The sequence below is a fragment of the Phacochoerus africanus genome, chromosome 3, assembly GCF_016906955.1.
Source record: "Phacochoerus africanus isolate WHEZ1 chromosome 3, ROS_Pafr_v1, whole genome shotgun sequence".
In the NCBI taxonomy this organism is placed as follows: Eukaryota; Metazoa; Chordata; class Mammalia; order Artiodactyla; family Suidae; genus Phacochoerus; species Phacochoerus africanus.
Window position 1 is genome coordinate 202,525,230 of NC_062546.1, and position 26,570 is coordinate 202,551,799.

General features: G+C 48.2%; 1 protein-coding gene across 4 annotated transcripts in view; it reads right to left on the reverse strand.

Moving 5' to 3' along the window:
- Positions 1-3,782: 3,782 nt before the first annotated feature.
- COL6A3 (collagen type VI alpha 3 chain) overlaps positions 3,783-26,570 on the reverse strand; it is a 91,950-nt gene continuing 69,162 nt past the window's right edge. For all 4 annotated transcript variants that reach the window (XM_047773847.1, XM_047773851.1, XM_047773850.1 and 1 more), the window contains 10 exons: positions 26,460-26,471; positions 25,862-26,355; positions 24,186-24,282; positions 22,683-23,381; positions 21,012-21,114; positions 18,093-18,559; positions 16,457-16,720; positions 15,042-15,140; positions 5,217-5,381; positions 3,783-4,467 (listed from right to left, as the gene is read on the reverse strand). In XM_047773847.1, the coding sequence (XP_047629803.1) occupies positions 4,427-4,467; positions 5,217-5,381; positions 15,042-15,140; positions 16,457-16,720; positions 18,093-18,559; positions 21,012-21,114; positions 22,683-23,381; positions 24,186-24,282; positions 25,862-26,355; positions 26,460-26,471 (2,441 nt within the window). In that variant the 3' untranslated portion in view covers positions 3,783-4,426. The remainder of the gene's footprint in view (positions 4,468-5,216; positions 5,382-15,041; positions 15,141-16,456; positions 16,721-18,092; positions 18,560-21,011; positions 21,115-22,682; positions 23,382-24,185; positions 24,283-25,861; positions 26,356-26,459; positions 26,472-26,570) is intronic.

Consider the following 26,570-nt stretch of genomic DNA (forward strand, 5'->3'; position numbering starts at 1 on the left):
ACTGGTTGAGTGGACCATTTCTCAGCATCAGGCATATTTAATAGCTACTTTTTCTTTTGTTGGTGAAACAGGGTATATTTAAGCATCCTTCTTCTTTGTTGGCCATTCTGATAATCTCTAATTCATTTTTGTCATTGCAAATAAAGCCATATCCCTGAACGTACATTTTTGTGCATCCCTGGTCATTTCCTTCGAATAAATTTCTACGTGTGAATTTACTGGAGAAAAGCTATGGAAACTGTAATTGCTGTTGATTTACACGCCCTGCCACCAGATGGGATCTTGGGAGTCATGGCCATCGTGAGTGTGGTGAGGGTTACAGGTGTGCATTCATTTGCCAAAACTCATCAAGCAGCACGCAGAAGTGAATGCATTCTATTGTCTGTAAAGTTGACTCTCTGGAACACGATTGGGCGCGAGCCAACCTCACGTGACCAGTGCAGGAAGCAGGATGTCCGGCGTTCCTCGAGCTCAAGGGCTTTGGGTTTCCCACTCGAAGCCACACCCCCAGCCCAAGTGGACGGGAAACACCTGAAGACTCTGAGGATGGAGGGGATTCTAAGCAGCTGGGGGAGGGAGGAGGAGGGAAATATGCAATAGCCCCTGGGGGAAGGAAACTTTGGGGCTGAGATGCTTGTTAAAGAGTACGTGTATAGGGTCAACTGGCACGTGGCAAACCTCTCCCATCCCTCAAGGAGCCTTGCATCACTAACGTGTGATGGGGCGGACTTACACACAGCTGGGGCACCTTGGGGCACCAAGGCTTAGTTCTGGGAAAGTGTTCAGCCTGTTACTAGAAGGCTGGGCCCAGACCTCTCTGCTCATCCCTTTCCTACAAGAGGCCGGAGATGGGTGCCTGGTGAGTCCCACTAACCTAGCCAATAGCCAAGGGTCCCGACCCAGAGCACACTGCCGCTACACCCCAGTCACTGGTGGGGTTGAAGAGGGCCTGGGAGACGTGAAGAGGTCCTTCTCTTGTCGCCCCTGGTGGGGCTGGAGAGGGGGTGGGGAGGAAGGGACTCACTTCCTGTGGTGACAGGAAGGAGGGTTGACCTGACCCCATCCCTGAAGACAAGCCCTAAGACCAACACTCCAGGTTAGGGTGATGGTCTGAATCATCTCTTCCCACCACCAACAAGTCAGGGCTGGAGACTAGCTCTCAGCGGACCATGCACCTGGCCCCTGGACTCACAGGACCAATGAGCCCTGGTTGGGTGGGAAGATGGACGTGGCAAGGAGATGCAAGTTCCCTACGGCTTAAGTGACCCAAGAAGATGGCTGCACTTGACTGACTGGTGTACATAGCTCCCAGGAGGATGCTCTTCTGGACAAAGACACAGCAGTAAGGGCCTGTGAGGAAGACGATCCCCAACGGGGGGCTGCAAGGGGAAGAAGGGGTTCGCAGAAGCCAGACTGCCGGGCCAGGCCCCCTCCAGGGAACCGACCTACGTCCCAAGAGTCAGCATGGGAACCTGCGTCAGGAGGGGGCCCAGGACAGGACAGGTGGGGGAGAGCAGAGGCCAACAGAAAGGCAGCCTCCGGAGCCTGGTGAGGAGCTCCAGACAGAACTGCACAGGCCTGGGAGGTAAACAGGGCAGGAAGCGGCCCTGGGCTTCTCCACTTTCATCCAGCCAGTGCCCTGAGTCCAGCCTGCACGGAGTCCACAGGGGAGAGGCTCTGGACAGTACCCGGGATTTAATTTTTGAAATGAAGGAGACCCAGAGTGAAGATCCAGTAGCGACAATTTCAATAAACAAAGGTGACAGGTGACGGGGGAGTGGTAGGATTCAAGTGAAATCTCTTCACGACAGCTGGTACCTTGTTGTTAGCCATGGATCGACAAAGAGTTGGGAGCAGGTATTAGAAACCCAAAAACTGGGAGTTCCCATTGTGGCTCAGCAGGTTAAGAACTTGACATTGTCTCTGCCAGGATGTGGATTCAATCCCTGTGCTCACTGATTGGGCGAAGGATCCGGCGTTGCCACAAGCTGCAGCATAGGTCACAGATGTAACTCAGATCTGCGTTGCTGTTGACTGTGGTGTAGGCTGGCAGCTGCAGCTCTGATTTGACCCCTAGCCTGGAAACTTCCATATGCTGAAGGTGAGCCCATTAACAGGAAAAGAAAGAAAGAAAAACATAAAGAGAGAGAAAAAGAGAAAAAGAAAGAAAGGAACTCTAAACTGTGTTATGAGTTGCATTGGGTCCCCTCATAAAGCTATACTGAAGCCCTAACCTCCAGGACCTCAGGACGTGACCTTATTTGGAAATAGGGTCATTGCAGATATAATCCATTAAGATGAGGTAACACAGATAGGGTGGGCCCTGAGGCAATGTGACAGGTGTCCTTATAAGAAGACGGCCACATGAAGACAGAGGCCAAGGTTGGACTCGTGCCTACAAGCCAAGGAAGCAGCAGCCGGAAGTGTCCCTCATGGGTTTCAGCGCCCTGCCCACACCTTGATTTTTGGACTTTTGGCTTCCAGAACATGAGAGAATACATTTCCAGGGTTTTAAACCAGCCAGCTGCAGTGGAGTAATGGATCCAGTGTCCCTGTAGTTGCAGCTCAGATTCAATCCCTGGCCTGGAACTTCCATATGCCACAGGTAGAGCCATAAAAAAAAAAAAAAAAAAGATGAGGTGAGCGGTCAGCATGACCCAGAGGGCGGAGGTGGTCCAGGGGCCCCTGACTCTGAGCTCCTCAGGGCTCCTCAAAGCTTGGTAGTTCCCCGAAGCTGCCTTGGTGTGCAACCGGGCTCTCCCCATCACAACACGGCACAGGTGTGTCACTGACAGTTCTCCTCCCACAGTCGAGAACTCTGTCCACGCCCCGGGTCGGGTCCCGGGAGCTTCAGAAGCACTCGTCAGAGCAGATGTGTTTTGTCACACCAATGCAGTTTCCGTCCTAAGTGGAATTCAGGCACCACCTAAATCTGTATTTATCTATGTCTCGTGTCGTTTCTGAAGATAGGAGAAAAGGGGTCTTTAAAAGGAGAATAAACTTGATGCTTCATCTTTGAGACTCCATAAAGGGAGAAAGGAGATGGGGTGTCCTGGGCCAGTTATATCCCTTCCTTCCACCACCATGGTGGCAGCGAAAGGAGCCCCCGGGAAACCACTATTTTAAAGACGTAGGGAAGGAGACCACGTCTCTGGGGTCCAACCAAAAGTTAGAAGACAGCATGAAAGCCAGCCTGGTTCCTTTTTTTTTCTTTAATTGAAGTATAGTTGATTTACAATATCAGGCATTCTCTTTATATTCTTTTCCACAATGGTTCATCACAGGATATCGAATATAGTTCCCTGTGCTCTACAGTAGGACCTCGTTGTTTATCCATCTTATGTGTCCTAGTTTGCATCTGCTGATCCCTAACTCCCACTCCATCCCTCCCTCTCCCCCAGCCTGGTTCTTAGGACCCAGGAAGATTCCAGGGCCCTGAGCAAGGATCATGATCCACCTGGCCACAGAGCGCGGGAGCCCGAGTGGGCTGGATCAACCTCATCTCCCGCTCACTGCCTGATGGAGGTCTCCCGCCCCCTTCTCTGGAAGTCAAAGGTGGTTACCCATGACCATGGGCTGGCACGGGGCCCAATCCCTGGCCTGGGGGTGATCTGCCAATAGGTGCTAGGGAAACAACACAGCCAAGGACTCCAAACCCACAACACTTTCAATATACTTTATTAAAAAGTTTCCTTTGTATAAATTTCCTAAAATTTTTAAAATTAAAATTAAACCCCCCTGCACAAAAAAAAAAAAAATTAAAAAATGAAACACGCACAACATCAGAGGAATGCCAAAAATATTCTCTATTATGACTTTCTTTTCATCCTTTAATGAAGGCATTGGTCCCGCAACGGCGCACAAAGATTAAGGGAGTTGGCTTCTGCCTCCCTAGATTGTTCCTTAGAAGCTTTAGAAAAAAGAAAATGAGCTCGCAATCGAATCCAGGAAATTGGTGGTACATGAACACGTGGACTCTTGCTTATTCTCCATACAACAGGCTTTCCATCTAAAATCATGCTTAATGAAAGGCGGGGCAGGAATGAACCAAGCGGAAGGATACAGAGTAGCTGTGAAGTTGGGGGTTATTTTCTAGACCTTACACCTGCCTGAGACAGGCATAAGGTGAAACTCCAGAGGGAATCTGACTTTATGGGGATGTTCACAGAAACACCAGCAGTGGGTAACTGTTGCGCAACGTTCAAAGTATACGATGTAACTGCCTAGAGACAGAGAGCGCTGGGTCCACAGACACAGTTAGCACCATATGGATAGTCATGCGGCAGACGTTTCCTCCCAAGTCCAAGTGTAACTCAAAGCATGAAACGGCACAGTGCAAGGCAGTCTACACCGAGGGCTTCTACAGAGACGACTTGCAGTGGCTGCCTCCTTCTTCCTCAAGAGGTATGTGTCACGGGGGCCACGCTTAGGTCCCAATTGCAGCTATGACTTTGGGTTTGACGAGCACTGGGTGTGGATGGAAAGGCGAGGGTGAGGGTGGGAGGAAGAGGAGAGGGAGGGAAAGCCACATTACTGACCCAAAAGGACGCTGTATTTCTCATGTAAATGATCTCATGGTTTCTGGCTTTCATGGCTGGTCTCGTGTTTGGGTTCAGTTCCTTCAAGGACTCCCCTGAAGCTTCTCGGCCTGGGGTTCTGTGCCACCTGAGCCCTTCCTCCTGGCATCACCTGCCTGACCTTCATGCAAAGCACACTCCCACCTGGCATGAGCCCCAGGCTCTCTGTGTGGCTGTTCTGATCTTATTACCAATCTGATCTTATTGCCCAAAAGGATGGCGATAACATATGGCCCCGGTGTCAACGTTATAATTTAGAGGAGGCAAAATTATTTAAAGAGGAATAGCATATATAGGGGCTCTTCCTGATTGTTCATTATATGATTTTCCTAATAATCAGGTCTGCTACAATAGTTCATGAATAACAGAAACTTAGTAATATTTCTTAAGAGTGCGGCATGGATGGCCATATGTTTCCTCACTGGCAAAAATACAAGCCCACGAGCATGTTTTTACGAAACAATAATAACTCAGAAAATTAATTTCCTGTGTTTTACTTGTATACCTCATCATGTGAAAATCCAATTTATCTTCTTTTCCAAACCTATCATGATTATGGTCATATCTTTCAAATAGGGGAATCTTTGGCCTGGATCTCTTCTTTGCAAAAACCACAGACACAAAAGAAAAGTCACTTACCAGGAGAGCAAACCTTTTCACATTCTTCCTGTGAATCAAATCTGTTTTCATTTCCACCACAACCTCCATACCAGAATCTTGCACAGTTTCCAGTCACCGCGTCATGGTACCATTTTATGATAAATTTCCTGCAAGTTCCTCCATCTTTGGGCAACTTACATACATCTTGAAAAACGAGATGAAAAAAAGAGCATTAATTGGGGTGCGAGGGGCTGAAGGTCTAGCCATAGCACTGTCAGAGAGAGAAAAGAGAAGACTTTTGAAGAGGAAAACTTCTTTCACCCCCCCCACCCCCCGCCCCCTGCCTCAGGTTCCTGATGGTGGAATGGACCTAATAATCACAGCTTTGAGAGCAATAAACTCAATCAGATCAATGAAAGGACTTCATAAAGCACACTGGGAAACCCGAAGGTCAGCCATTGTTATTGGATAGTTTAAGATGAAATGAGCTGTGTTTTCCCCTTTCCAATCATGGGGTCAGTTCGTCTCCAATAATTTCAACACAATGATCCCCCAGAGAAGAAAGCGAATTTTAAAAACTTGGCGTTTTCTACTCCTTGGCAAAGTAATGATGAAGTTCTGTCACAATGTGGTTCAAAAACAAGACTGTCCATTTCACTACAAGCCAAGTAGATTAAAAGTTAAAGTGGAAGAAGAAAACCCTTTATGAGTGTGGGTGTATGCACACGTGTGTGTGTGTGTGTGTTTAGCTTCTACCTTCATGACCAGCCAAACGTAACAAGCAAAGAAAAGGGCTAACACAGATGTAAAATTCACAAAGGCAAAAATGTCACATAGCAAAGCGCTTCTGAAGACAGAGAAGCATTCTTTTTCCCCTTAAGGAAGTTTATGTTTTAAACGCACGCTCCTAATGTCCCCCAGCTGCACAGTAAAAAGCTCCATTCTCCACAATGCCTGGAAAGAAAAGTTTATAGTTCGCACACAGTAAAACTTCTGTTTACAGAATTTTCTGGGCAAACTCCAGATTGTGCTGGGGAAGACATGCTAACATCAACCGTTATCTGAAAGTCTGAAAAACACAAAACAAAACCCCTGGACGACGCTTCGTGTTTACCTGAGTCACTAATACGTGTGAATCACCAGCCCTCCCCGAGATGGGCTGACATCTCTGGGGGCCTGTCCCCCAGCTACAAGGGGGCAGGCGTGGTTAGCATCTTCAGTGCAGGCTGGCACTGGGAGGTGAAAGGAACATCTGGGTCTTCAGGTGGAAACCCAAAGCTCAGGGCAACTGTAAGGACCAGACTCCCAGGCACAGGAGGAGGCTCAGAATTGGTCTGAAACACTGGCTGGAGACACTGGGGAGGCTGTCTCCCACTTAGGAGGAAAGTGGTCCCACAGCTAAGACAGCCCGTGGTTACGGACCTGCTCAGAGGCCCAGAAAGCCAGCAGGACGTTGAAGACTCCATGAGGCCAGATAAAAGGACGATAATTTACAAAAACACTTTCTTCCTCCAAGAGGCACCAACACCAGAGGAAAATGCCTGCCTTTAGGCATGAGGGGGCTGAGAAAGGCAAGACCATACCCCCGTGTATGGGTGGGCCCCTGGGAGTGAGGGCATCATCCCCTCCCTTCCTTCCCTGGGGCATCCTCCAGGGGCCCAATTCGGTTCCACCTTATTTGTTCCAAGGACACTTGGTGCTGCCATCTGTGTTTGGCTCTCTGGGTCCTCTTCCCCCTGCTTTTCTAAAGTAGACAAGACTCTTCCCAGAGCCTAGCACCACAGCCTGGAGGCAGCCCTGCAGCAGGACACTGCTCCCTGATCGGACTGGCTTTTCCAATTTCCCTTGATTCTCACCTTCACGCTCCAAGGCCAAACGCTCTTGTGTTTTACATCCTTTGCTCCAGTGGGAGTCCCTGCCAAGCCCTGTGAGGCTTACTCATGGAATATAAGCTCACAGTTACCATGGACACAGAGGCACTTTGGAGAGTCAGGAGAATATACTAATGCGGGCCTCACAAAAGTGAAAGTCAAAACCCTGGGAGTCTCCACCTTTACAGCATCAGAATGGGAGGCCGTATGGTCTTAAGACGATGTATAGAAACAGACTCGAAGACTTTAAAACCAAACCTATGGTCACTGAAGGGGAAACACGGAGGGTGGGGGATAAATTAGGAAGCTGGGATTAACACACACACACTACTGTATATAAAAGAGGCCAGTAACAAGGACATGCTGCATAGCACGGGGGCATCCACTCGACACTCTGTAATTACCCAGATGGCAAAAGAACCTGAAAAGGAACGGATATGTGTATATGTACAACAGATTCGCCTTGCTGTATACCTGAAACTAACACAATGCTGCAAGTCAACTGTACCCCAATAAAACATTTAGAAAAGAAGAAGACTTCGAGTTTTGAACTCCCATCATTTTAATTTCTAAGACACCTGTGGGCTAGACGCCTCTAAGCTGTGTCTACATGCACCAAAACAACTGTTTCAAAGTCCAAAAAATTAAAATGTCCAGTATCCAAAGAGGCAGGGTGAGACCTTGAGTTTTTCCCTAGTACAAGTCTTTGAGTATGACAGTTATTCCAGGAGTTTGCCCCTGGGGTGACCCTGGGGAACCTGGGGTCCTTGATCCAAGGGGAGAGTCTGGCTGCACTTTTTTTTTTTTTTTTTGGCCGCACCTGCAACAGTTTCCGGGTTAGGGATAGAGTCTGAGCTGCAGCTGCAACCTACACCTAAGCTGTAGCAGCACCGGAGTCTCAACCTGCTGCGCCACAGCGGGCGCTCCTGGCTACACATTCACTGATTTTCTCCTCCTGAGACTGAGAACCACCCAGAGCCTGAGAGAGTACTGAGGAGTGAAAATCATCAACAAGCTTCCCTGGTTCACTTTTGCCTAGAATAACAATGTAACTTTCATTTTCAGATAAAGACTCTGCAGGGATGCTTGATTCCCATCCCCATCTGGTGAAACTTCCTGGTGAAACAGCCACTGGGCTCCATGAGTGTCCAAATAACAAAGGAAACTGATGTCAGCGTGGTGTCTGGAAAAATCCTCTCTAGGGATCCCATGTTCACAGAAGCCAAAGGAGCCACACTAGGTCATCACAGAACAACGGGGTGGAAGGCACCCAAAGAAACAGCCCATTTTTGTAATAAAGAGTGTGTGTGTGTGTGTGTGTGTGTGTGTGTGTGTGTGTGTGTGTGTGTGTCTAAGTGTGTGCCTACATGTAATGTTCATGGGAAAAAACAGGAGGCAGTGTATTGGGTCATTAATGGTGTGGCTCTGGAAGTCCTGTTTTTCTTAGATTTTTCTATATGTTCTGAAATCTTCACAATGGATATCTATTATTTTGTTACTGGAAAAAGGTATTTGAACCCCCAAAACATGTTGCATTGGAAACTCCTGCCTTGTTTATCCTTTGAGGTTTCCATAGTGTCTAAAAGCAGCATTTTCCAAGGCATCCACTTGGGCACTTCCCACAGCAGCAAGTTATCAGTCTCCGAGTGCTTTCTTAAAGCACAACTGGGGGAGCTGAGAGGAGTGGCTAGTGTTTACGCTGCAGCTGTAAATAAGGGTAACTATGTTCCTCCTGAGTTTAATGGTTTCAAGACAAAAAGAAGGTTTAGTTGCTTTCAGACCAGACATTGTTGACCTGATAGCAAATGTTTCCAAACCTCAGCAAGTAGGACTGGCCTGAAGGAATAAAACTTTCCCGTGTCCACATTTTGAGTATTGATTGGCTCAAAAGCTACCAAGGAAATTTTTGTATTTTTAACTTTATTGTAAATGTAGTTGTGGTTGAATGCGGGACCCTTGGCTCTTTCAGTTCTTGACCAATAGCCTTTTATTTCATAAGACTTTATACTTCACAGTAAAAAGATGCCAAATACCCCTGGAGGCTGTGGAACCCAAACACAGTAGCTGTGACTTAACTACCTTCTCACGCAGCCATAAACACCAAGTAGAGAAAACATGTGCAGCCACTTAATTTATGTAAACTCAACATGTGGGGTTAAGTTAGCTGTTTAAATTATTACCAACATAAAAGTCATATATTTTCCATCACATCACTGTATACCAGCCAATGCTACATACATACTCATGGTGAACACAGCCAAGCAAATACTGTATTTCATCGACTCTAAGATACCTTAATTTTATGAGACGCTATTGTCCTATATTCCACCAAGGAAGAGAAAATGAAGCCAATAAGTCGTGACATGTCCCCAACTTCAAGTCACATTTCAATGTCAGAAGTACTACAATGGGGGAAAGTGTACATCTTAGAATCAATAAGATAAGCAAAACAATGGTGAACTTATGTCCTCCAGGGCTGTGTCATTGATCAATGAATGCCTGCTCAGACAAAATACGGTCATTTCTACAGATCGCTAATTTCTAGACTAAGTAAAAAAGAATGTTACACATTTTGTTAGTTATTTTGGCTCTCTTCCACACCAAAACATTTCTTCACAAATGGGTAGGCCAATAACTTAGGATGCAAATTTTCAGAGTTAGAGTTTTATTGTTTAAAAACTAAGGAGAGTCTTAGTATTGCTAATCATGCGCATAGAAAATATCTATCCAAGGCCCCTCTTTAGCCAAAAATAAGAAGGAAAGAGATGGGAACAAAAACCCACGGCCAGCATTAACAACTGCACGGCGTCCTCCAGACTACCAGGGACGTCGTAAATCAACCATACACCAATAAAATTAAACGACAAACTAACAGTAACAAAGCATGATGCAAAAATGCCCAGCACAGTCGATGCTTTTGTAATCACTGGGAGATTCATTTAATTGCAGTAATTTTCAGGCAACAAGAGTATCCTAGAGAAGTGTGTGTGATTCTTTTAGATGCCAAGGTATAGCAAAAAGCAGGGTGGGATTTTGGGTGGGGGTGGGGGCGTAGGGCTTCTTTTGTTTTCTTGAGAAAGCTCCACATAGCAACCGTTCAAAATGGAATCATGTGATATTGCAAAGTCTGGAATCCTGAATGGTTAGTAACGATGCTATCAGCCTGCTGTCGTAATCCTCGTTCTCCTCCAACCAAGACCTTCCTGCCACACCTCAATGCACTCTGTGCCAGACAAGGCCAGGCCTCATCTGGGGGCAAAGAATCCCCTCATTAGGCTGTCCTCCTCATGCGGCCTGCATCAAATTTCTGATAAAGAAGTATATATTACATGAGAATTTCAAAAAATGGGTGGTGAAGATTAACATAAGCCAATGAAAACTCAGGTGTTAGGACTTCTCACTCTTCTCACCCTTCATAGGATACCCCGGGCCAGAGACCTTTTCATTGCACAGGGGTTTTGCCTACAAATTTCTGTATAGATTCAAACATCAACCATGCTTCCTAAATCCAAAGTGGTAAACTACGACAAAATTCCATTCCTTAAGACAGAACCAAAGCCCAGTAAATCTTTTATTCATGGAGGAAAAAGGAAAGAAAAGTATCTAACATGAATACTAAGAAGGAGCACATCTCCCAAACACGATCTGTGTTTCCAATGAGCGCTGCTGCAGAAAATAAAAGGAATTAAGCTGTGTTCTCACCTGCATCTAAAAGCCTGTTTTCAAACTGATTTTTGCCTGAATTGTCTAGCAAATACCTCTTTGGAGAAATAATGCATATCGTGGCAATTGATATTGAGATGTGAAGCAGACATACAACCACTGAGGAAGAATACAGTTATGATGTACATGTATATACATATTTTAGGTTTGCCGAGGAAGGTTTTGGTGGTGCTTTTGTTATAGCTGCGTTACAATGCTGTGCCGATTTCTGCTGTACAGCAAAGTGGGCTACCATGTGTTTAAAGTTACTTATAAACAATGATTCATTGTTACTCCTTTGTCCATCTGCAAATATGTGACCATCATTAAAATGCTTTACCCCCTGGGAAAAAATTCCCAAGATGCCTTAATTATATGGGAGAGGGAAGAAGAGGGGGTTGGGAAGAAGGGAAAAACGAGCTTTCATCTCCTAATTCTGTTTACCCATTTTGAACTTATACATTTTAAAGTAAATATCCAGGAGCTCCCATTGTGGCTCAGTGGGTTAAGAACCTGGCTAGTATCCATGAGGATGTGGGTTCAATCGCTTGCCTTGATCAGTGGGTTAAAGATCTGGCATTGCTGTGTCTGTGGTGTAGGCTGGCAGCTACAGCTCTAATTCAACCCCTAGTCTGGGAATTTCCATATGCCGCAGATGCAGCCCTAATAGGCAAAAATAAAATAAAATAAAATAAATATCCAATTAATTTAATTCAAGAAGAACTTTCAAAACATTGTCTGTGCACGTATGTCCGCACATATATTCATTGAGCAACTGTTTATGAAGTGACTTCTCCAGGCAAAGCACCGTTTAGTTACTCGCAGGCTAGAGATGAATTATGCAGAAAGATATTCTTAAGAAAAACAATTTATATTTTCATACTGACTTGAATCACTAAGTAGGAAATACACACACGAGTATGCACATACACACACGCACACACACGTGAAAAAGTGAAAGAACATCCAAGTCCTGGATTTGAGGGTTATGCCCTGATCAGAGGGGAGGAGAAAGCTTTTGGATTTATCTGTAGCTAGTACACCTTGCCTTGGAAGCCACAGACACCCCGATCTTGAAATCTCTTGTCTCTCTGTCACATCAAGAGAGAAGACCCAAGAGCTGGAGGTCTGGATTGAAAGTACCTTCCTGCTTCTGAATCTGTGACTCGGTCAGAAAAGACAGGACAGCCCAGCCAGATTCTTGTTTAAAGACTGTGTTGTTTTTATTAACTCAACACTGTTTATATATTCTGATCCCTTCTGGACCACACATAAGAAAACCAAAAACATCCCAAGTCTCACCACGTAATTTACTCCTAATAATTTTATCTCAGTGAAGCACTGGATTTGCTGGAAGTTTTACATTTTCCACACTCCACGAGGGGTGAAATGACCAACAAGCAGCAAACAATATGCACAGATTTCAGAGACTCTGAAGTTAGAATATCATCTCTCCTGACCCATATCTTTGGTGAAATCCTAGCGGGTCCATTGTGGCTTCTCTGAGCTCAAGCACTGTGTTGGGAAGCCTAACGGACATAACTCAGGACGGGAGCTGGGGTGGGCGAGGGCCTGCAGGGTACTCCAGTATGGGAGATGAAGGTGTATCCATGGCTGCTTGATCATGAGAAAAAATCAAAGGGGTTGGGAAAACTCTAATTCAAAAAGACACATGCACCCCCATGTTCACAGCGCATTATTTACAATAGCCAAAGACAAGCATCCTAACGTCCTTCGACAGAGGAATGGATAAAAAAGATGTGGTACGTATTTACAATGGAGTAAAAAAGAATGACACAATGCCATTCACGGCAACATGTACCAAGAGACTCATACTCAATAAGTCAGAAAGAAAAAAATATCATATGATATCAAGTAGAGGTAGAATCCAAAATACAGAAAAAAATGAACCTCTTTATTAAAAAGGAACAGCCTTACAAACATAGAAAACAAACTCACAGTTACCAAAGGAAAGAGGGGGTACGGGAGAGATACATTGGGAGTTTGGGATTAGCAGATACAAACTACTATATACGGAATATATAAACAACAAGATCCTACTGTACAACACAGGAAACTATATTCAATAGCCTATAACAAGCCATAATGGAAACAAATATGGAAAAGAATATAAATAGGTAAAACTGAATCCTTTTGCTGTATACCAGAAACTAACATTATTGTAAATCAACTATGCTTCAATAAGAAAGAAAAAGAAAAAGAAAATCCAAGAGGTTGAGACTTAAGTTTTCTCCATCCCAAACTATCATGCCACAGCCTTACTTTCATTTTTTGTTTGTTTGAGTTAAAAAATTATAACATTAAAAGTTTTTACAGGAGTTCCTGTTGTGGCGCAGTGGAAACGAACCCGACTAGGAACACTGAGGTTGTGGGTTCAATCCCTGGCCTTGCTCAGTGGGTTAAGGCATTGCCATGAGCTGTGAGGTAGGTCGCAGATAAGGCTCAGATCTGAGGTTGCTGGGGCTGTGGTGTAGGCCAGCAGCTACAGCTCCAATTAGACCCCTAGCCTGGGAACCTCCATGAGCCGAGGGTGTGGCCTTGAAAAGCCAAAAGACAAAAAAAAAGTTTTTATAAAATCTTTTCATGCAACCCCTAAGAAGTTAAAACTTAACTACCCAACCGACCATGAATTTCTGATTCGTTCCCATAAATTTATATCAGGGGGAGAGCACTTCTTGTTTCTCTGTCAACCTTTCCATTGGAAAGGCCAAAGGAGTCTGAAAAACACATGGCTGTGTCTAACCCTGACCAATTCCTCAACTTGTTTCCAAAAGTCAAGTCTTTGAAAACATTTTGCAGCTCTTTAAGTAGCTAGTTCAGTGACCCTTATTACACATCTGTGTCTGTAATAGTTTCATAATTCCTGCACTGATTTCATCATGTCCTTTCTAATAGCCCGCGACGCCCCGAGTCAGTATGGCTTCTGGCTGAATTAAGGGATGATGAATAGAGAGAGAGATGATGCAGATGTATGGAGGCAGATGGAGCTGTACACACACACATGCTTGGATACAGGGAAAGTCCATCGATGGCATACGACACTATTCTAGTAACAGAGAAAATTCCCTCTAGAAACAACTAAAAGGATCAAGAGGCCTCTGTTTCCACAGGGGCCCCAAAGAGATGGGTGTGCAGAGTCGGAAACCATATTTTCATTTAAACGTGGACGATAGGCTGCAGACTCTACCGAAAGGGTGAAATGGAGAAATGAGTATCATTTCAAGACTTACAATGGAAAAGGTGACATGGGGAATCCTCCCCCACAGCTCAAAAAAATAACGTGTCGCTGCTTCAGACAATGCATGGCATGCAGAGAAAGTACAGCTGCTTTTGCAGCTAGCACAGCACGAAGCCCCTCGGCCCTCACAAATGCCTTTTATCACAGCCCCTTACAGAAATAAACATTCTGTAATGAGAGATAGGCCTTCCTCCTCCTGACCCTGGCCGGAATGTCAAAAAGTAATGAACTGTCTTCCGATTCCGGGGAAACCTTTTGCTTTGGGGTCTGGACACCAAGAAGATGCCTACACAGCCATGGCACTTTGACTTTGGCTATTAGTACCAACATCTTTTGCTGAACACTCCTAAGCAAAAGCATATTGACTGTTTCCAGAACAGTTTCTCGTGGGTAAACAGTCTGCTGGGCGAGAGGGCACAGGCCTCCCAGAGTCCCCGGGAACGAGAGCAAGTAACAGCTGTCAGCGCCAGAAACACGTCTAACTCATTCCTGACTTAACACAAAATGTGCACGTACTCAGGCTCGACGCACAGAGCGGCGGGTTGGACCAAGTCAGGGTGTGTGTTTAGGGAACTGGGACCAGCAGATTTGTCCCATGTATGTCACGGATTCTAATCTGAGTCGTCTTGGGTCTAAGCCGTTTTTTATTGGGTTGAATCACTAAATGGATGAAACCCTCCTCTTTGCTGCATCACAGACCACAAATCAACGCGAGTTCCAGGATGAGGCACAGGGGAAATGACTAACAGACACATGAGTCCCTGGCTACAGCCCCAAAGCGGCCCTCATCCAACTGCTTCTAAGAGCCTGGTGACAGGCAAGGTATGTCGCCATTTCCAACTGGGAACTTGCAGAAAAAGACCATGAAGGGCCACACAGAGCTAGTCTGGAACTTTCTCCATATACCGCAGGCCTGGCCTGAGAACCAGACCCCCAGCCGACGATCTAGAATCAAGACTTTAAGCCTAAGGCCACTGGAAGAATGTTTTCTTCCCTTGTGCTGCCAATGGGCCCAAGGTTTCCACCACTCACCTGCTTCACTCCCGGCCAAGGGCTCCGTGTTCACCATGAGATTGATGGTTGAACTGGAAGCTGACCTCGCTGTTTGTGGAGGTGGAGGCTGAGTTCTCTCTACAAAAGCAAAAGATGGGTGACTCGCCCAGGTGTGTGACTCGGAAAGGAAGGGCTTAGGAGCCCTAAGGGACCGAGGCAGGCTTGCCTTTCAGGATCGTACCTTGTATAAGGCTGGGCCATTAAAACAGAGTGACCCCAGAACCCTCGACGCACACCACTTGTGTCTGTTGAGACTGCAGGTTCAGTCCATGTCAACAAGCAAGCAGGAAATCTTTGAACTTGGGGCAAATCTTCCGATTTTCTATGGGACTTTTTTGGCTTCCTTCCAAGGAAACAGAGCCTTGGCTTGAAGGGGCTTTGCACTCACCTCTTCAAGAGAACTCCCTTTCCTCAACCATAGTTCCTTTTCTTTTTTCTTTTATTTTTGGCCACACCCATGGCACATGGAAGATCCAGGGCCAGGGAAAGAACCCGAGCTGCAGGTGCACCACAGCTGTAGCAACGCTGAATGCTTGACCTACTGTGCCACAGCGGGAAACCCTCAAGCACAGTTCCTTGAACTGAATACACCAACCCAAAGAGGAAGGAAGGTGAACCTTTCCCTTGGCGTCTCAGGAGCAGCAGGGGCCAAGAAGAATTGGGGGTGTCCAGAGCTTGGAAAGGGGGCCATGAGTCAGTAAGACAGACTGGAAAAGCAGGCTTCAGTGCAGTAGCAGAGGCACCGGGCCAGCACGGCAGAGGGAAGAAGCTGAGCACAGCGGGCCCAGGGGAGGAGGTGCTGTGGCCCCCTCTATAGGCTGTGGACACTCTCAGCCCCTGTGATGGGGAGACTCCATGGCTCCTCCATTACTCCCCGAGGAGCCAGAGACTCCGTGGTATTTTCTGTTCAAGGAACACAGAAACCTGCTTCTGAAACAGACATGGCTGACAGTCAAGACTTAGCCAGGGGACACAGCCACATTTCTTCCTCAGGCCAAAAGGATCTGGTTTCCTCTGTAAAGTGGCCCAGGACCCCAAGGGCAGGACAACCATTTGCAAGGAATCCCACTTTCCATCTTGTTAATTCATCCATTGGGTGAAACCAGAACACCTAGGATTTTGTTTGAACCTTGTTGCTTTTTCAGAACGAGGTCAATGAATAAGAATTGTTCAAGGAGCTCCCTGATGTCTCAGCGGGTTAAGGAGGTGGCGTTGTCACTGCTGTGGCTCAGGTCACTGCTGTGGCATGGGTTCGATCCCTGGCCCAGGAACTTCCACATGCCTAGGGTGCAGCCAAGACAAAACAAAAAATAGGAATTGTTCTCTTTATGCTCCTGTCTGACAGCCCAAGCAGAGCGAGGTACCAACTTTCCATAAACCGACCGTGGACTTACTTGTACTGAAGCTGCCGTGGTAGGTGGCTCTGACCTGGGACTTCAGGTAACAGACCACGGAGACGTGGTACGTCTGCCCAGCGAGCAGGCCGCCGATGACGCGGTCGGGGACCGTGAGGTTCTGCTTCAGAACCAGGGACTGATCCTGGGCCGAGGTGACGGTGAGGTCATAGAAGTAAGGGCTGGGGGGCTCGGGCCGCTCCCAGTGGAGCTTGGCACTGTTCTCCGTGACCTCAGACACATGGACCTCCCGGTGGGCCTTCGCTGGATGGCAGATCAGAACAGAGTGGACAGAGTGAGAGAAAAGAAACAATGAAACCCTAAACGACCTTAACACGCGGGCCAGAGACAACATCTGGAATTCATGTGTCAGCAGACAGGTGACCCGAAATTTAGGGGAGGCCAGAAACCAACGTCTCATTCGAACTCCAGAGAAATACTGATGGAGTGACCGACCAGCTTATACAGGGACACGTGACATTCCCAGCAACCAAAAACCTCCTTGTTCATCGGCAAGGTCTAGAACTACGTCTTTTTCCTACTGAAAATCTCTCTTATTTAAAGGGATAACTTTGAAAATACACAGACCGGTGCGCTGAGCTGAAATATTCAAGACAGACTGAGCCCCATCATTTAAAATGTGTTAAATAGACATCACAGAATTTTAGGGCATGATAGGAACTTCTTTTAAGGAATCCCTGCTCTCTCTGTGTTCATAAAATAAAGTTCCACTTTTTCATGAGAACATAATCCTGCCTTCACTTCTCTGTACAGTTTGTGACTCTATAGGATCTTCTAGCATCTTCTTGGAGGGAAAAATAAAATCACACACTCTGGGTGCCCTTAAGCCCACCTCCCCCCTGTACCAAATCGAGTCTGGAACGTTCTCTCCCCGGGGCCGGTACCAGCACGTAGTTCAGTCAGTGGGGACAGGCTGCCCATCCAGGCTCTGACTTTTCAGTTTGCTCAGCTAAAGCCCGAATGTTGCCCCAGCACAGAGCTCAGGCCACTCTGCTTTGGACACCTGCTTCATGGCTGGGACAGGGTTTGCAATTACCGAGCTCCAACCAGATCTTCGGGAGTCAAATTCTAAGGCACTTGGGTCTGGCCCCGGAATGCGGGCATAGAAACACCCACTTCACCGCCTAGGAGCCCACAGCAGGCTTTTTCTTTTTCTCTCTCGCTCGCTCGGTGGGGTCTAAAACCCTAGTCTACTTCCAACTTATCCCCTCAGCCTAAGACAAGTGCACTTTTGGGAGAGGTGGGTGGTGGCCACCAGCTCGCTCCCAGGAGGGAATGAGCCACTCCCACACTCACCCCCGACACAGGTTCGGGGCTGGGGTGGGGAGGGAGAAAAACAGGTGGCAGAGGTTGGGGATTTATTGCCCCTGCTCTTTGCATGGCACTCACCAACCATGGGGGGTTTGTGGGGGGGTGGTGCAGGGAGCATGGCTTTTCCAGCACAGAAAAAAGGCAATGTTTTGGCAATTCCAGGCTCAAAGCAGCACCTTTCAAAACACGTCACAGCAATGCCAGACCCCAGATCAATGGGATCTGCCTCTGGACTGCTTTGTAAATAGGCTCCAAGGGGTGAGCCCTAGATACAGTGAGGGCATCAGTCGGGCGCTTTTCTTACCCACGGGTTTGGGGGTAGCTGGCTTGGCAGGGGCCAGTTTGGCTGCCTGGGGCCTGGGGGCCTCGGGCTTTGCAGCCACGGGTTTGGCAGCAGCTGGGGGTCTGGCAGAGGCTTGCTTTGCTGCTGAGGGCTTCGCGGCCACCTTTGCAGCCTCAGGCCTGGCAGCCACAGGCTTGGTGGCCTCGGGTTTGGCGGCCACAGGCTTGGCGGTCTCAGGCTTGGCGGCCACAGGCTTGGTAGTCTCAGGCTTGGCGGCCTCAGTCTTGGTGACCTCGGGCTTGGTGGCCTCTGTCTTGGTGGCCACTGGTCTCCCAGCCACAGGTTTCGCGGCGGCCAGCTTTGAGGCTGGTAGGTTCACCATAGTTACTGGCTTGGTGGTAGCAGTCACGGGTTCTGTGGTGGTCACCGGCTTTGTCGTGGTCACCGGTTTGGATGCAGGACCAGAAGTAATGTTATTTGGGACATTTCTGTTAAAACATATTAAATATTATTTCAACTTAGATGTTTCTCCTGCTATCTAAAGTAAAGACATCTCTCCACGCACTATGTGAAATTTGCTGTCTCACCAAAAGCTTGTATGTATTACGTGTATGTACATAATATTGTACACATGCATATTTATGCCACACGTACATATAGTATTTTACATACATCAAGTTCCTTCTTTTTTAGGATCTGTTTTGCAGAAAAGACACGGAACAGCATATAAAACAGAATCATTAAAAATGAAGTTTCTATTGTATTATAAATACACCTGACATCTTATTTTCAATTTATAAAATAAAAGCAGGGAGAGAATAAAGAAACAACGATAAACATTGTAATAATAATGATATTATTAACAGCAAAAATAAAATATTTGAATAATGTTCAAATTTAAACTTGACCAACTGAAATGTATACTCTAAAAACTAAATAAAATCAATTCAAAGCTACCCTCATTATAAGAAAATATCCATTCAGAGAGTTCCTGCTGTGGCTCAGAGGTAAGGAACCTGACTCGTATCCATGAGGATGCAGGTTCGATTCCTGGCCCCACTCAATGGGTTAAGGATCCGGCACTGCTGTGAGCTGTGGTGTAGGTCACAGATGTGGCTCGGATCCCACATTGCTGTGGCTGTGGCACAGGCCGGCAGCTGCAGCTCCGATTTGACCACTAGCCTGGAAACTTCCATATGCTATGGTTGTGCCCCCCCCCCAAAAAAGAGAGAGAGAGAGAAAAATAAAGAAAATATCCACTCAAAAAAATGCTGTGTTGAGCTAGAAAATTATAAAGTCAGCATATACTTTCACTCGCAGGGCTTATTGTTTTTTTGTTTGTATTAATTTTCGTAATGTGGTTGTTTTTCTCACAATTTCTTGATTGACTGTGAGTCCCTGAAGAGAACCACAACAGAACCAGCAGAAACGGCCACACAGACCCCCATGTGTTCTTGCCCTGAGATGAACATTCATTGTATTATTTCATATTTATGTCACACTATACGTCTTGTGCCGTCTATTTTCAAGTTGATATCATAAAACCTTGAATACTGGGTTGCTTTGTTCATTCTGTTTTCCTAAAGACAAAATGGAGCCAACTGTAAAGCATGTCCAAGAGAAATTACACAGATAACAAAAGGCCGGAAAACAGAACCTATGAACCCAGATCAAGCAGGATGAGCATCACAGCCCCAGAGAAGGGTCACAGCTGGCGTGGGGCTGATTTCCAACTTATGAGGCTGAGATGTGAAGCTTTCCCTCTGTGGACAAAGGCAAGCGCTGAAGGATTGAAGGGGTGTAGAGAGAAGTATATGCAGTAGGCAGAGATCAGCCAGGAGGTCAGCCAGGAGGAGTCATGATTCAAGGATGATTCAAATCTGAATCTCATGCGGATGCCACAGTCAGAACCCCCGCTTCCTCCAAAGAAGGACACTCAGTGGCCTTCTCTTGAGGGGCACACATGGCTGGCACATCGCCTGAGCTCAGTTCCTGCCACCACGTCCCCCTTGCCCAGCCCTCTGTCACACGACCAGGCTGCCCTTCCCTCCACTCATGGAGTTGGCACCAAGGATGGCGTTGGACATAAGGCCAATGAGCACGTGCCCAGCGGCCAGCATCGCCAATGGCACTGCAGCCCCACCCACTCCCAGCCGTCTCCTGGGGCTTCCCTGGAGAACAGGCACGTTGCCTCCTCTGTTACCCCCGTCACCTGCATTGTTGCAGTATCAATCATTTTAAGACGATTCAGAGTCCCTCTATAGGACGTCACTGCACACCAGTTAGAGCAGCCTGTTTGGACATATGCCCCAGTCACACACCTGCTCTGTGCCCTTTACAACAGGACATGGCAGGTACCCCCAAAAGCCTAGCTCCCCATTCCTGAATCCAGAGAGGCTGGCTTTGAACATGCTTTGGCCAACACAACGGGGCACAGGTAACAGGGTGCAGGTCTAGCCTAGACCTCAGGAGGCCTTGCACGCTTCCGCCTTCTCTCAGGGAGCCCTGCCCAGTCTCCTCGTGGGCAAACCCAGGCTTGGCTATGGAGAAGGAGACCACGTGACACAGAGAGGACCCATGCCCAGGTGGTCCCTGGACCATCGGTCCACAGTGGACAGGCATCAGACCACAAATCTGTAAGTGGGTCTCACCGAGGCCAGAACTGCCCAGCTGAGCCCAAGCAACAGTGGCTAGCCCACACAACTGCAAATTGAGTAAGTGGTCATTGTTTCCAGCCACTCAGTTGCAGGTAGTTTGTTAGGCAGCCAAAGCTAATGGACACAAGAGAGTCTTCTAAAACGATGCTCCACGTGGCATCCTTTGGGAAGTCACACTTTCTGAATTTCGACACCCCTGCCCCACACACTGAGGTGGTGGTTGAAGGACCTCTGCCTCCCCTCTAGCCCTGTAACTTCTGAGACAATTATTATAATCACTTACACTTGTCTGTGACCAAACTTCACAAGATTCTTTGCCGGCTGGTCCCCTTGGAACCAATCACACTGTTTCTGGACATCTGGGGACAGGTAAAAAGCATTCTCACCTAGGGAAAAACAGAAGAAAAAATACATATGTGCAAGTGCATGCGAACCCCATGCAAATTAAAATTAACCTGCTAATGAATTAAATGGATCACACAGTAGGTAGTCCATAAATGTTTCTTGAATTAACTCATTCTTCCAGACAATCTAAGCCCAGTGATTTTTTTTGGGAGGGGGCATGCCTGCAGCATATGGAAGTTCCTAGGCCAGGGATCGAACCTGCGCCACAACAGCAACCCGGGCCACTGCAGTGAAAACAGCGGATCCTTAACCCACTGCACCCCAAGAGAACTCCCAAAGTCCAGTGAGTTTAAACGTTAAGGATCGGAGTTCCCGTCGTGGCGCAGTGGTTGGCGAATCCAACTAGGAACCATGAGGTGGCGGGTTCGATCCCTGGCCTTGCTCAGTGGGTTGGGGATCCGGCGTTGCCGTGAGCTGTGGTGTAGGTTGCAGACGCGGCTCGGATCCCACGTTGCTGTGGCTCTGGCGTAGGCCAGTGGCTACAGCTCAGATTGGACCCCTAGCCTGGGAACCTCCACATGCCGCGGAAGCGGCCCCGGGCGGGGGGAAGTTAAGGATCATGATACTTGATCCATAAAAAAACTTAAGCCAATACTACCTTCTCTTTGACAATATCTAGGTGTTTAGGTTAAAGATAACATTTATTCAATGTGAGGGGGAAAATGAGATTCGAAGAAAAATCAGATGCAGAGTTTAACAAGTTCCAAGCTCCTGAACATAAATTATAATCCAGTCACTTTGAACATTTTCTCAATGCTGCTCAACAAAACTTCTGTTCTTAGCCTTCTAGAGACAGTGACAGTGGCCGCTGGGTGAACTTGCTGGCCTACCTTTGCTTCACACTTTTCTCCCTAAAACTTTTGGGGGACAGTTCATACCTTTATAATATATAATCCCCCTTATTTGCTAGATACTCTCCTGGCTGACTCTGGAGAACACAGGGGTGAATGAAACAGGACCTGCAGTCTCCTGGGACCACAGACCCACACATAAATGACCAAGAAGCCATGTAACAGATGCGCCAAGTACGGCATCCAGACGAGTGATGGGCAAGCCTCGAGCGTGGGTATCACCCGCAGAGATAACTTCTGAAGATGCACGAGGGCTTGTTGCTAAAGCAGGGATGGATCGCATTTGGGGGAGGGAGAGCCACGTGAGCAAAAGCCCAGAGGTCTCCAAGTTCGGGGTTGGTGGCTAAGCCCAAATCAATGCTGTTCCTTCTAGAAGCCTCCCTGACGCCCCATCAGGACCCATGTCGATTTGACATATCAGCAGATCACGTCACGCATGAGAAATGTGCCCTGGACCCCTTGTCCACCTGGACAGTAAACTCGCAGGGACACGGGCATGGCTGGGAGCTGCCAGGTCAGGTTTGGTTGAATAAATGAGCGACTCCTGTCTGTGTCCACACCAACCCTGGTTGGAGCAGTGTGTCCGGGGACACTACAGGGTCAAAGAGCACTTGTTGAAAGAAGAGGCCCCATCCTCACACGCGTGACCGCTCCACGCCCACCCCCCGTCCCTGACAGCACGCGCACGCAGGGCTTACTGCTGACAAAGGATGGTAACAGCCTCCCAAAGCGCATCAGGGGCTCCTCGTTGAGCTCGGAGGACTTATCCACCAGTTTGAAGAAGACGTCGTTGGGCTCGCTGGCGAAGCTGTACAGCTCCTTGACGTTCACCTTCCGGCCAATGCCCAGGATCACGAAGAAGTAACCCTTGCACTTGGCCTGCAGGATGGCTCTCTGGGCCTCCTCCAGCTGCTCCTTCGGCACCTCGCCCGTCAGCATCAGGACCACGATCTTCAGGTCCCGGGGGTTCGGTGCGCTCTCAAAGACGTTCTCAACGGTGTAGTCGATGGCGCTGCCCAAGGCCCTGGTCCCCTGCAGCTGTGTCATCCGGCTGCTGAGGAAGGCCAGCAGCTTCTCCTTGGAGCCGTAGTCAGTCAGGGAGAAGTCCACCTTCACGGGCGGCACGCTGGCGTTGCCCACGGACTCCCAGGGCGCGTGCTGCACAACCGCCACTCTGGCAAAGTGTTGGGAGGCCTTGGGGTCTGGGCTGAGGTCCAGCTGTCGGACCAGGTACCCAATGTACTTCCTCATCTCGTTGAACTGGAACGGAGTGGTGGTCTCGGAGCTGTCCACGATGAAAGCCATGTCGATGTCCACGTCACTGCCCGCGGCTCTCCGGTCCCTGAAGGAAGGCCTCCAGCTGCCCAAGCTGCAGGACGGGTCGATGTTGCAGATGTCTGCAAAGAAGCAGGGGAACCCGTTTCTTCTGTGACTCCCCCAGCAAGATACGGCACGTCCGTCTGTTGGGTGTCTGGTGTCATCAGAATTGTCACAGAATATAGAAACCTAGGTCTACCTGGATGACAATAGCATACCCCGATCTCAGCTTCCATCACCCAGTGCATGAAACAAGTCAGTCAGCTGAAATCCTTGCTAGTATATTACGGCGCCGGCATCATTAGACGGTGATGCCACTGATAAGTTTTAAGTTGTCAGAAATCAATTCTAAGCATCAGTTTGGCACTTAGTTTCGGGCAAAGGTAACCATCTTAAGATAAATGGCTCCTTTGGGTGCAATGTTTGATGTTGAAAAAAAAAATGTGACAACAATAATCAAACATAAACTGAAAAGGAAAGGGAGGGAGTGGACAGGGGAGGGGAGGAGAGAGAAGAGAGAAAGAAAGGAAAAGAAAAAGAGCCTTACTTCTTGGCCACTCCTTGAAGAAATGTGTAGAAAGTCACAAAGCCAGATCCTTAAATTCTGGACTCCAAGGTCAAAAATGTAAGCAGAGCCCGCTTTCTTGGTATTACCTATACAACTAATTATTCCTCTCTCAAAGAGAAGCTCTGCTTGGAAGAATCCACCCTAAGCGTGGGAACTACTCATGCAGCATTTGCGGTGGTAAATACAAGGCTTTCCGAACCTTCATTTAACTCGAGCTCATTATTATATAGGTGATTATCCATGCAAATGTGCCTGTCTGGATGGTATGCTTTGAGACTGCAGCTGGACAGACTGTCCCCTCACGGAAGCACCTTACCCAAGCACACGTGACAAGTCAGGACGTTCTTCAGGAAGTCTGGGAGGTCTCCCCTAGCAGGTAGGACCAGGGCGTGACCCACCGCTGTGTTATTGATCTGGTTTAAACAAAAGGCAACGCTTAGCAGGCGTGTACAATAAGTTATGATTTGAAAACACAGCTGCGGAAGAGAGTCACAGAAGCTAAATAACCCCCTAGAGATCAACACCTTGTCTTTGTTGGGAAGGGAGGTTAGGAAGGAAGGCACTGATCATGATGGGAAAATACAGGTTTTCTTCCAATGCGATGAGCTGGAGTTCAAGTTCCACCCCGCTTCCGCCAGAAGCAAATTATTTTGCCGGACCTGAAGCAAAAGTATTTAACTTCTCTGGAATTCAGTGTCCTCAGTTGCAAGATAGAGATAATGGTAAATTCCCAGTCAAGCTATTTGGAGGATTGAATTAGGCAGTGTAGGCAGCGTGCCTGGTAGAGCCTATAACAGGGCACCTAACAGGGACCTCAATGTTATCATTATTTCTAGTAGTAATAGCAACTAGCAAACGTTAGCTCTGCTCTCTCTCCCCCGCCTAAGTCTAGGAAGGGATTTCAAGACAAAGCATGTCATGAAATCACTTCCAGAAGATTCAAAATGTCCTGCCCATCACAGCCCCTGGCACATGATCATTAATCATTCATTTAGTGAAGAATTAAATTGAATGAATGAATGAATGAATAACTGACATTCTGAACTTGCTGAAACTATGCCATTACATGGGTTGAGGGTCACTCGGCCCTCACAAGGGATGACATATGTAAATGAGTCCCTTACAGGAGCCTACGGCCAGCAGCCCAAACCAGAGGCCAAGGCCTAGTACTCTGTGCTCCAGCCGACCTGCAGTTTGGTAGAAGAAACCCTGACAGATGGTGCAGTGACCCAACTGTCTCCTGCTGACCTGGCAGTGTTAAAACCTGGAATATCTGGCTTGGAAGGGAAGGTGTTAGAGGCCCTCTCACGCACCGCCCCCCCCCCCAACTGCCCACCTGTTACAGGTGAGAAATCTAAGACACAGAGAGGGGAAGTGACATGGCCATGGCACTTTCAGGGACTGAAAGCTAGAAGGCCACTGGACTAGACCTAGAGACACAACCCCTCACTCCTGGTCCTGGTCCTGCTGTTTCCCTCCCTGCCTCTCACCCCCCATCTGGGACAGCATGCCCAGAATTGGCCTTGAGTCAATTAATTGACCCATTAGTTGATCATTCTACACATTATGATAACAAGTGCACACCTCACGTAAGCAAAGAACAAGCTGCTTCACAGCCTGACGCTAAGGCTTCCTCGTCCTTTGCTCAAATGATTTGTTTGCTTGTATAGCAGCCTGGGTGGGAAAGGCCTGAACAGGGATTCGGCTGGGGTGCTGGGGTTGCTGACGTTTGGATAACCCCCTGGGAGACTGTCAGCCCCCAAGGTCAGCCAGGGAGCCTCTCCTCCAAGATGCAAAGTGGGGACCAGGCGGGAATAAGTCAGGGGCGTCTGCATGTCCATCCTGTGCCGGTGCCATCAGGCTGTTCTGGAAATCTCCCAGGTGAGCCCAGCCTCATGGAGAAGTTTGGAGACGCTCCAGGGCATGGACCCACCAGGGGGAGAGGGTTGCAGGGGGTGCCGTCTGAGAGCCCGAGATGCCCAGAACACAGACCTGCAAGGCATTGATCAGCACCCGGTCCTCCTGGCTCGTGAGGAACAAGGGCGTGATGCCGGCATCCGAGAGCTTGAGCACGGCCTCCCGGAGCTGCGGGGACGCCCTCGTGGGTTTGTTGCTGAAGAAGACGGCCACCTTCCTCATCAGGAACCCATTCCGCACGCGCTTAAATGTGTTTCTGGCCACGAAGGACATGGCGGTTTCCAGACTCTGCTGCTTGGACGTCAGAACCACCTGGAGGTTCTTGATCTTGTCCAGGAGGACGGACTTCTTCCTGGAGTCGGCGAAGCGGATCTCCGTGATGACCTCGTTGTTGTAGGTGACCACAGCCACGCGGGCGCCCCGTGGGCAGTTGCTCTCGGCGATGGTCAGCTCATCCGCAATCCTCAGGACCACGTCCCGCATCAGGCTGAAGGTGTCCTGGGTGACCCCCTCGGAGGTGTCCAGGGCAAAGGCCAGCTCCGTCGGGAAGACCGGACACTCCAGGGGCCCTGTGGGGCGGGGCAGGGGTGGGGGGTGGCGCAGACATGCTGCTTACTGGAAAAGGCATCTTCCGCCTTCCTCAGGAGGGGACCCGACCCCCGCGATGACTTACCATAGCAGCAAGCTGGAAAAGAACAAAGAGGAGCGTGAGGGCCAGGTCGGCCAGGAGAGCCTGCCACACCGAAGAGGAAAAACGCAGCACGGATGTCAGGAAACCGTGTAC